The 11,716-nt window shown below is 42.0% G+C and overlaps 1 protein-coding gene across 3 annotated transcripts in view; it reads left to right on the top strand.

Moving 5' to 3' along the window:
* Positions 1-186: 186 nt before the first annotated feature.
* The window catches only part of APOO (apolipoprotein O), a 54,807-nt gene continuing 43,277 nt past the window's right edge, over positions 187-11,716 (top strand). For 2 of the 3 annotated variants that reach the window (XM_041741905.1, XM_041741904.1), the window contains exon 1: positions 187-442. In XM_041741905.1, coding sequence (XP_041597839.1) covers positions 434-442 — 9 coding nt within the window. In that variant the 5' untranslated portion in view covers positions 187-433. The remainder of the gene's footprint in view (positions 443-11,716) is intronic. The other variant, XM_041741902.1, reaches the window with a different exon arrangement.

The following is an 11,716-nucleotide window of genomic DNA, read 5'->3' as shown; positions in this document are numbered from 1 at the left end:
CCGCCCGGCGGCCTCGGCGCACAGGATTCCCAGCCCACGCCTCTGGGCACCCAATCGCGGCAGCGAAGGCCAATTCCCAGCGCGGCGCGACGCCCGGCACCTCCCTCCCGGCGCCCCCGCGGGCCGCCCACACTGAGCTGGCGCTTTCCTGCCGCCTAGCAACGACCGCCGCAGGGGAGGAGCCTCCGGGAGGCGGGGCTTGCGTTCGCTCGAGGCCTGAGGAGCTACGCGCTACAGCTCAGCGACGCCGCTCCGAGACCAGGCTTCCGAGCTAATCCTTCGCGGGATCGAATTGGCTGTACGGCAGTCACCCGCCCCGCGGCCCACTAGGGGACAGAGGAATCAGGGCCCTACCCGGCCGCCGTAGCCGCCTCTCCGTAGTGGGCGGGGCCGGGGCCGGGGTGACCCCGCCGGAGCCACCTCTGCCAGCAACATGTTCAAGGTGAGAGCGTGGAGCCGGGTCACAGCTGTCATCGCCCCCTCCCGGCCTCGGGGAGCCCTGGCTGCGCTCTCGTGGGCTTTTCCGAGGGCAGGCCCAGTTTGCCCCAAGGCTTTTCCCGCCTCCGGGGCGGCTGCGTCCCAACCTCATGGTCCATTCACTAGTCCGCGGGGAGCTAGAGGTTGGCGGGCGGAGGCGTGAGACCCCGTGATGGGTAGGTGGGTGGGCCCTCTGGGTCTTACTCTCTTGAATAAAACACTTTGAAAAGTTAAAGTACCCCCCAAAGTAGTCACGCACCCCACCGTCCAATGGTGCCCTGTTGGGTTCGTGGGTAAGGAGAGGCCAGCTCAGGGCACTGCAGAGTTCGGCTTTGGTTGCCTGGTGGAGTCAGGTTTCAGAACCTAATGTGTGAATGGGGGAGGGTCACCTTTGGAGAGGCTACTGCAGGATTTGGGGAAGCTGGTATGGGAATGGCTGGAAGGGTGGGAAGCTACAACTTAGTTCCCCTCCTGAGTGGGCATTATTTAGTATGAACAAGTCGACCCCCTCCTTTACATTTTGCAAACTTATGTCTTTTGAAAGAAATCGCCTTTCACAGTGAAGATTTTCGAAAATCTTCTTTTTTAACCTGAAGCCATTATTCTACTTTTTAAAAAAATAAACGATGTTTTCCATCATGAGAAATTGCAAGCTACCAGATATTACTCTACAAAATTGAGTCTTCAAGAAGCCTAGCACCCATAAGATGGTGCTAATGAAATCTCAAATTTGTACTACTCATTGAAAGGTTTTATTGTGCGTCTGCAATGTGCTTTGGGCACATTAGGACAGGTTATAAAATCAGCATGGATTTGGCCTTCCAGTTCTGCCATTGCCACTTTCTAGGTGGGTGACCTTGGGCACATCACTTTTCTGTGCCTGTTTTCTTATCCATGAAATTGGAGGGAATAGCATATACTTCATAGGGTTGTTATAAGGAATAAATAAGTTAGTATATGTAAAGCACTTGGAACAGCCCTTGGTATATAGAGGTGCCATCTAAGTATTTGCTTTTATTTTGCTTTCAGGCTGCTCCCAGTTTAGTTACCACGGCAGATCCTATAAGCAACTTGCATTCATTCGATAAATTTGTGTTGTGAATACCTATTATGTGCTAGGAGCTTAGCTCAATTTTAGGGTTGCAACAGCAAAGGATATGCTGTGATCAGTTTATATGGGTATCGATAATGTACCATGGTAGTAGAAAGGAGAGCAGGATGTCCTCTGCTTCAGGGGTTTCCTTCTGCACTGGGTGGGGGTTCTTAACCTGTGGTCTTCAGCCCCTCAGAGGGCCTGTAGATAGAATTCAGTCCTTAAACTCTGATGGGAAAAAGTCTTTATTTTCACCAATCTGGAGCTGAAATGTAGCATTTACTTTGGTTGTGAGTGTAGGTAACTTTCAGTTAGATGTTGCTGGATAACAAGCCAGTGCAAACCAGTGCCTTAAAACTACAATGATTTATTATTTCTCACTGTCAGTGGGTTGCCTGGGCAGTCTTGTTGGCATCCCTAGTGGGTGAATTCAGCTGGTGGCTAGACTATAAGGTGGCCTTACTGCCATATATGGCAGCTTGGTGCCCCTCATTGTGCCTACCTTAAGCTTCCTCACCTGGCCACTGGGTTCCAAGAAGGCAAGTCTGATTGCACAAACACTTAACTGCTTGCATCACATTTGCTCATGTCAAAACAAGTCACATAGCCAAGCCCAGAGTCAGTATGGGGGCACTACACAAGAGCATGGATATAAGGAGGTTCATTGGGATCAATTGATTTAATAAGCTAGTACAGCAATAAATCACAGTAATATTAACAGTACCTGTCATCAGTAGAAGTCACAGGACCAATACATGTCACAGACATTTTCATATCACAGTTGTTACAGATCTCAAGGCATCATTTATGGTCATCACTACTTCAAAATTATAGTAGTTGTAAGACTGTTAGGTCTTTTTATTTAATGAGGTAATGAGTATATATTACTATATCATATGTTGTGATTTAAAAATGTTTTTATACTATTGAAGTATAGTTGGCAGTTTATGCAGTTAGAAGCATTATTTTGAGAACAGGTCCGTACAAAAACGGACAAAAAAATGGCACAAAAAAGGGGCAATGAACCCCTGGGAACTTCAGGGGAGGCTTCACAGAGGAAACATTTACATTTAGCTTTGAAAGACAAGTAGGAGTTCCATAGGTGGATGAGCTGGGGAGCATCAGCAGTGGTACTCCTTTGGGGGAAGTGCTAATATAGCTCAGCTTAAATTATTCAAACATGTAGTTTGAGTAGAAGAGATCACAACAAACCTTACCAGACACCAAAATGTAAAGAATAGGCAGAGGAAGAGGGGAAGCCAGAGATGTTTGAGAAGCAACTTCTGATAAGTAGGTGTACAAAAGGGTGATGTTTAGAAAATCAAGGGAAAAACGTTTCAAGGAGGACAGGCCATGTTAGGATGCTTTCAGCTGGGAAAATACAGTTACTTAAATAGTAAGAAGAATTCTCTCACAAAGTCTAGAGGAAGGGTGGACTCCAGTGGATCAACAGTGTTGTCAAGGACCTGATCTCATTTCTTGGCTTTCCAAGGTAAGATCGATTCCCCCTATGGTTGTATAGCATGTCTGGCAGTAGTAACACATGCTTTCTCATTCACTAAAGCAGGGGAGAGGACAACTCCCACGCTTGGATTACACTCTTCCTTCAGTCTGATTGGACCAACCTAGGTCATGTGTCTGCCCCTGACCTGATAGCCAGTGCCAGGGGAATGCCATGCTCTGATTGGCTTGAACTAAACAGGAGCAGCTAGGGGTGGGGTCAATTTGTCTTAGTCACATGGGAGAAATGAATTTATGAATACAGTGGGGAATGGAGTTTGGATGTGTGACCAGCAATGCCCATTACAGAGAGATAAGTTAGATGAATTTCGAGAAGTGTTTGTTAATTTGGGCAATTTGGAAGGCTTTCATGACCTTTATATATGTGGATTTACTGATGGAAGCAAAAGCTGTATTAGTATGGGTTGGTGACTGAGACATGAGTAAGTGGATACAATGGTAGGGTTGATAAGTTTGACTTTCTCCTTCAAAGGAAGGAGCAAGAATATGGTAACTAGAGGGACATGTTGGGTCAAGATTGTAGAGTTGTTTTTGTGGTTGTTTTGGTATTCAAGATTTGGCAATGTTTATTGCCTTAGGGAGGAATGTAGGAAGGGGGCTTTTACAAGAGAGAATCAATCCCTCAGCTTCAAAAAGGAAGAAAGATGTTGCCTTCTTTCTGTGAGCTAGAAAGAAAAGATTGGGAGTGTTAGTAGAGCAGCAGTTCTCAGCCAGACAGTACCATCCATTTGGGATATATTTTGGGAACTTGGATTGTTCTGCATGTCTTTTATTTAGTTGTGTTGAACATTTATATGCCGGAATACAATTCTTACTATAAATCTTGCCCTTTTGTTCTCCCATTACATTTCCATCAGATCAGTATAGTGGTCTCTCTTTTTTTTGGTCTTACTTGTGTAGATGGGTGATAACTTTTATTTCAAGATAGCAAAACACTTACTTAGACAAATCTTTGTCATAAAAATGGTGGTGTTAGGTCTAGTAGTTGAGAAAGTTGAGAACTGGTGCTTCTCAAACTTTAATGTACATGCAACTCCGCTTCAGTTCGCCTGGGGTGGGGCCTCAGGGTGTCCATTTTTTAGCAAGCTTCTGGATGATATAGATGCTGCTGGTGCTCCATTATACTTTGAATAGCAGGAACTGAAGCAGATTGGTAGGTGAATGGATTCTTGTGTTTTTATTTTATTATTTTTAAAGATTTTATTTATTCATGAGAGACAGAGAGAGAGAGAGGCAGAGACATAGACAGAGGGGAAACAGGCTCCCTGCAGGGAGCCCAGTGTGGGACTTGATCCCCTGAGCCAAAGACAGATACTCAAACACTTATCCACCCAGGTGTCCCATGGTTTCTTGTGTTTTTAAAAAGGTAGTGATTTTATGAGTGTGGTGGGATTTGCAAGAGACACTGACCAAAGAACAAAAAAGATCAGTGAGAGGCTCTGAGGACTTTTCCGAGAACTACTTTTGGAGCTCTATCATGACTGCCTCCTGGAAGTGGGGACCAACAAATGGTAGGATAGATCTAGGTTTGAGAGTTATGAGCCCTAAGTTAACTAGGACTGGAGCGGAAAGGAATTGATAGTATAGGTGTTGGTGGAAAAAAGTGTACTGTGTGTGTGACTAGTTAGTTATGTGCATATACAATTAAAATATTTGAACTGTAACCATTGTTTTGATTTATCCATCTTCAGATCAGTAGGGGGCACTGGTGGATTAAAAAACACATTTGAAAAGCTGCCCAGTCTGAATTTGCATTCTGTTCCAGGAAGTAGTTTTTCCAGGTGCTGCTGTTGGAATTGAATATATACACCTAGTCCCCAGATTCATGTTACTAGACTTCATTCATTACACAAATGTTTATCAAGGTCCAGCTATGACTGAGCACCATGCTACACCTTCGTGGGTACAAATAAGTCCTAGTTCTTACCTAGGAGAGAGTCTGTAGATTTGGCCACACACCAGAATTATTCGATAGACATTTTCCAGGGCCCTGCCCAAAGATCTGATTTCCTTTTTTTTTAAAATATTTTATTTATTTATTCATGAGAGACACAGAGAGAGGCAGAGACATAGGCAGAGGGAGAAGCAGGCTTCTCACAGAACCTGGTGTAGAACTTGTCTTCAGACCCCAGGATCACGCCCTGAGCCAAAGGCAGATGCTCAACCACCGAGCCACCCCAGCGTCCCCTGATTTCCTTTTTAAGTGAAGGTCCAGGAACCTCTGGTTTGGGACACCCCCTGCCCCCGTGGCTCAGAAATGGCCCATTCTGATGCAGCATGGTAAGTGTTCTGATGTGAAAGAGTTGTGGGAAATATAGAGCAATGGGGTCTCAACTTCGGCTACACGTTAGAATCATTTAGGGAGCAAGCCCTGCTGCCCAGGCTGCACGCAGGCCAATCTTTAGAATTGAGATGTAGGGATCTAGTTTGCAGTGTGTGTAGCCAACCTTGAGAACCACTGACTTAGAGGAGTGAGTGCCAGCAGGGGGCATGAGGAGACTTTGTAGAGGAGAACCTGCCTGCGCTGACCTCTGAAGCTGGGTGGACACAATTGCGGGGCCCCTTCCAAGCTGAGCAGAAAAGCGGGTGTGAGGACACAGAGGAGTTCCAGAAGAATTTGACACTCTGCTAAGACCTTAGGCTTCACCGTGTTCCCGTGGGCAAGATACTCCAATTCTCTGTAACTGCAACCTTATCTGTGAAACAAGGATGAGACTAGCACTGACCTCACATTTTTGTGTGGGTTAAATTGACTCAGACCCAAAACTTCGCAGTGCTTGGGATAAAGTGAGGAATGGATAACCATGAGCTGTTACTTTTAGTTGGCTTCTCGTAGGAGGCGGCTATAGTAGTATTATGATGGTGCACGATCTTAGGGCTTTCCAGAAGTATTTTTTAATTTCAAAATGGGGTTGTTGACTGTATGTGGCAGAGGAGAAGAGAATTTAAGAATGCTGCCTGGGCTTTTAGCCTGGAAAATTGAGTGGCTCTTGGAACCACTTGGTGAGATGGGAAGGTGGAAGAAGGCTGAGGTGGGTTGGGGGGAGGGAGGTGATAATTTGCTTTTGAACAAGTTGGCCTCATTGAACTATCTGTGGATATTATCATGTAGTGATCAGCTGACGTGGAACCCAAGGCTATGACGTTTTCACGAGAGATGTGGGTTGGAGATGGAGTTGTCAGCCACCTTGAGGGAGAAAACTTGGCCTCTTGAAGAAAACTCTGGCAGTTTGTTCCTGAAGGACAGAGCTATCTATGACCTGCACTCAGAGCTCCCTGCTCGGAGGAGCCTGAGGTGACCGTGTCCTTGGCTCTAAGGCATTATTACCTCACACACTCTTTGTGGCTGTTTCGTCTTGATGTAATGCCTTTATTGCGTGTCTGACTTTCTGAAATTATTTTACTTACCATAAATAGTATATCACTAGTACAAACTGAGGGGAGACTAACACTGCTAAGTGAAAAAGGAAAATCACCTGTAAATTGCAAAAGAAGTGCTCTAACTTTATTTTACTTGACTATTATTTTAAATGGTGCATATTTTGAAAGAAATAAAGATTTCTCCTCTACAATGTAAGCATCTCCAAAGGGCTTCTTGAGAAATTATAGTGAACACATACATTCATACATACACATATATGTTTACTGTGTATATATATTTATTATATATGTATATAATACATATGTATTTATGTACAGGATCAATTAGATTTTTTTCCTTTCTTACCCTTCAAAGATGTTGGGTGGTATATCCCAAAGAAGAAAAACTGCCCAGCTGGATGCAGTCAGAAAGTGTGGGCTCAGGTTTGTTTTTGGTTTCTGGCTGAGCAACTTTAATGAGATTTCTTAATTTTTCAGAGTCCCCTTTTATCAAGGTACTGTGAGGACAGTAACGTGCCCCTCCAATTGGCACAGGATTGTTGGGAGGTTCAAATGTGATAACATATGGAAAGAACCATAAACTGTGAGGTACTGTATGAATGTAAGCTATTTTCGATCCCTTCTGCATCACCCATGTCTCCCGAAGTGATCTGGAGTTTCAGGTTAGCACCCTGGACTTAGGACAGTCAAAAGTAGATGCAACTTGGGTAAATTCACTTCCCATATAGAACTGAATTCTTAGGACACCATAACGCTCTTCCATCTAAAACGCTAATGGCCTCTTGTTTGCCACTAACACTGGAAAAGGAAGATATACATGAATTGTACCTTAAAAGCATGGGGAACAGAGACAAATGGAATAGCATACAGTTGACTAGATATTTATGATAAATGAATTTATTACCCTATGAGGCCTGTACATATTTGTAGACTTTCCTGATTAGAGGACCTTTATGTATACGTGCTCGACTCTTCTGTCTCTTCTAGGCTAGACTGGGAGTTTTTAGAGGCTAACAAATGAACTTTGAGATTTGTTTGTGTGGTACATTTAAAATTACTGCAAGTAATCAGATGCATAAGACATCTCTATAGCAAAGAAATGTATCCATTTCCAAAACTTGACAGTTGACTTTTTTTATATTATGACAGGAAAGTGCCAAAAGATTTTTGAAATGAAAGTTAAAAGAGTTGATCTTCTCCAGTAATGCGTAAGTGGAATTTTATGGTTAGTGCATACAACATGAAAGTTCAATTAGATATTTTCAGGGGAAAAAAAATCTCAGTCTGAAGATAAATCTTAGAATTTGGAAGTTACTTCTTTTTCACTGTGAGTTTTTCCTAATTTCTGCATGGCCTTATGCCAGTTCTTTTAGAAAACTTGAACAGTGCCAATTTCTTAATGTGTGGATTTTAAAACCTGTGTTCATTGTGTACTAAAAGTGGCAGCAGCAAGAATTTAGAGCAAGGGTTGGAGAGTTTTCAATAGCTGAGAGCCTATAACTTTGAATATTAAGCTGTATTTTAATCATAATATCATTATAGATAGTATAGGTGTATTTTGAATGAATATTGTTTTAAAGGCACTTTTAAAAAAAATTTTTTTTTACTTTTTAAAATTTTTAAAAAATATTTTAATTATTCATGAGCGACACACAGGGAGAGGCAGAGACATAGGCAGAGGGAGAAGCAGGCTCACTTGTGGCAAGCTCGATGCAGGACTCGATCCCAGGATCACAGGATCATGACCTGAGCCAAAGGCAGATGTTCAACCACTGAGCCATCCAGATGCCCCTAAACGCACTTTAAATACGGGCACCCTTTGTCTTCCTACTTCTTTCTGACTCTTTGAAGCAATGCAGTGTTTTATTCAAAGACCATACTGGCTCCAACTTAAGGATGTCTTTGGTTGGCTGGGTGAGGATGAGGAGCCCTTTGTGGGAGTTAGAGATAGATTCACAAATGTGTTAATAGCTCTGGTTGGGGGATCCCTGGGTGGCGCAGCGGTTTAGCGCCTGCCTTTGGCCCAGGGCGCGATCCTGGAGATCCGGGATCGAATCCCACGTCGGGCTCCCGGTGCATGAAGCCTGCTTCTCCCTCTGCCTGTGTCTCTGCCTCTCTCTCTCTCTGACTATCATAAATAAATAAAAATTAAAAAAAAATAAAAAGGAGAAACTGTTACAGATTTTATAAGACTGAACAAATATATAAACCAAATGCAGTATGTAGACTTTGAATCGAGATCCAAATAAACCAACTGTAAAAAAAGACATTAAAAAAAAATAGCTCTGGTTGGGAGGGATAGCCAATGGTTTCTTTTTTTCAGAAGTGTCTGTTCATTCATTTGATCTTTTTATTTTATTTATATTTTAGTTTTTTATTTAAATTCAATTTAGTTAACATATACTGTATAAAAATATTAGTTTCAGGGGTAAAATTTAGGAATTCATCAATTGCATATAACACCCAGTGCTCATTATCATGTGCCTCCTTAATGCCCATCACCCAGTTACCCTATCCCCCCAACCACCTACCCTCCAGCAACCCTTAGTGTGTTCCCTAGAGTTAAGAGTCTCTTATGGTTTGCCTCCCTCCTGTTTTCATCTTGTTTTATTTTTTTCTTCCCTTACCCCTATGTTCATCTGTTTTGTATCTTAAATTCCATATGAGTGAAATCATACGGTATTTGTCTTTCTCTGATTGAGTTATTTCCCTTATAGCATAATACCCTCTAGTTCATCTACGTTGCTGCAAATGGCAAGATTTCATTCTTTTTGATGGCTGAGTAATATTCCCCCCCCCCATGTGTGTGTGTACACATACCACATCTTTTTTATTGATCTGTTGATGGACATCTGGGCTCTTTCCATATTTTGGCTATTTTGGACATTGCTGCTGTAAACATTGGGGTGCATGTGCCTCTTCAAATGACTGTTTGTATCCTTTGGATAAATACCTAGTAGTGAAATTGCTGAGTTGTAGGGTACTTCTATTTTTAACTTTTTGAAGAACCTCCATCGTATTTTCCAGAGTGGCTGCACCAGCTTGCATTCCCACCAACAGTGTAAGAGGGTTCCCCTTTCTCCACATCCTTGCCAACTTCTGTCATTTCCTGATTTGTTCATCATAGCCATTCTTTTTTTTTTTTTAATTGTAGCCATTCTGACAGGTGTGAGGTGGTATCTCATGGTTTTGATTTGTATTTCTCTGATGACGAGTGATGTTGAGCATTTTTTCATGTGTCTCTTGGCCAATTGTATGTCTTCTCTAGAGAAATGTCTGTTCATGTTTTCTGCCTATTTCTTGGTTGGATTATTTGTTTTTTGGATGTTGAGTTTAATAAATTCTTTTTTTTTAGTATTTTATTGAAATTCAACTTGCCAACATGAGTTTGGTAAGTTCTTTATAGATTTTGGATACTAGCCCTTTTTCTGATAGGTCATTTGCAAAAATATCTTCTCCCATTCCATATGTTGCCTTTTGGTTTTGTTGACTGTTTCCTTTGCTGTGCAAAAGCTTTTTATCTTGATGAAGTCCCAAAGTTTGTTTTTGCTTTTGTTTCCCTTGCCTCCAGAGACGTGTCTAGCAAGAAGTTGCTGTAGCCGAGGTCAAAGAGGTTGCTGCCTGTGTTCCAGTCTAGGATTTTGATGGATTCCGGTCTCACATTAGGTGTTTCATCCATTTTGAATCTGTTTTTGTGTATGGTGTAAGAAAGTGGTCCATTTTTCATTCTTCTGCCTGTGGATGTCCAATTTTCCCAACACCATTTGTTGAAGAGACTTTTTTCCATTGGACATTCTTGCCTGCTTTGTCAGTAGAGTTGAGGGTCCATTTCTGGGTTCTCTGTTCTGTCGTATTGATCTATGTGTCTTTATTGTGCCATTACCATACTGTCTTGATGATCACAACTTTGTAATACAGCTTGAACTTTGACTAGTCTTTTAAAATAGGATATATGAAAATAGTAAAGGTTTCTTTTTCTTTTCTCCCCCATCCCATAGACGTCAGTACTTGTGAAATAACAGAATGTTTTTCTTTGTGCTTGCTGAAATGAATCTCCTCTCCCATTAGAGGTGCTGATTCATGTGTTGTGTTATGACATGGGTAAAACTGGCAATTGAGTAAGTAAGCACCAAGTGATACTAGGACTCCAACAAGTTTCCTGAATCCTCTATTGATGGCTTACCTCACTTGGCAAATATTGACCCTGAGCCTGTTTGTGGAGTCATATCATTTGGGAGCACTGTTAGAAGTTGCTGTGTATAGTCTAAATATTGACTTTTCTTGTTTTTGTGCTGTATTTTTACAGAGATTTTCATTATGAATCTGGATTATCATCAGCTGAATTGAGCCTTACACAGCCACTTTTTTTCTAGAAAAATTGTGAAGTTTTTTTTTCCTTGAGGAAGAAAAATCTGTGAATAGATGAGATGAGATTGGAGACAGTTGCAGTTGGTGTTCTTTGTACCCAAAGTGGTTTCTTAGGAAATGAAACCTGGGTTTAGATAGACTTTGCTTTGACAAAATAGCTCTTCCTCTTAGAAAATGTAGATTTTTTAGTTACTTGAAAAAGCGTTTGAAAGATAATTCTTGAGGTAAGTTGTTCCCCTCTGATTTTTTTCCTCCCTGTATTCCCTTAACTCAGAAAAGATTGAACGGATCTTGGGGTGCCATTCCGAAAGAGAAAGAGGAGAGATGCATAGGAGTTTAGGTAAGCAGCGGTAAATTTCTGTCTGAATGAGGAAGTTCTAGATGAATTTGAGACGTGGTAGATTATGTGTCATGTGTGTTATAAGTCTGTGACGCCAGTACGGCGCAACCAGATGACTCAAAACGTGCTTGAAGGAACAGTAATCTCACTCTTTGGCCTTGAAGTTTCCTTCCTGTTTATCAGACACGTTTATTCCTTTTTGCATGAATTTAACAAAAACTGGCGACTGTTTTTAAAGAGTAGAATGTGAAACAGTCGCAGATGAAAGGTAGTTGCTTTGCTGACCTAATTCTGTGGTGAGTTCTGCCCTCCAAAGATAAAATAGAAGTTGGTTTTATGTAAGCCTAAGATAATGTTAATCTTGAAGATAGCCTCATTTTCTTCCCTTATCTCTTTAGATCACAGTTCGTTTGTCGTGAATGAGAAAGAACTGGGAGATATCACTTACTGTACCACAGAATTACAGAATGGAGTTTCTCACAAAATAGTTCTATATTTATCATAGTTGGAAGACCATTTTTCTATTTGTAGGTTAA

This window comes from Vulpes lagopus, chromosome X (genome assembly GCF_018345385.1).
Source record: "Vulpes lagopus strain Blue_001 chromosome X, ASM1834538v1, whole genome shotgun sequence".
NCBI lineage: Eukaryota > Metazoa > Chordata > Mammalia > Carnivora > Canidae > Vulpes > Vulpes lagopus.
The sequence above is the reverse complement of the archived record's forward strand: the minus strand, read 5'-3'. Positions and strand labels throughout refer to the sequence as shown.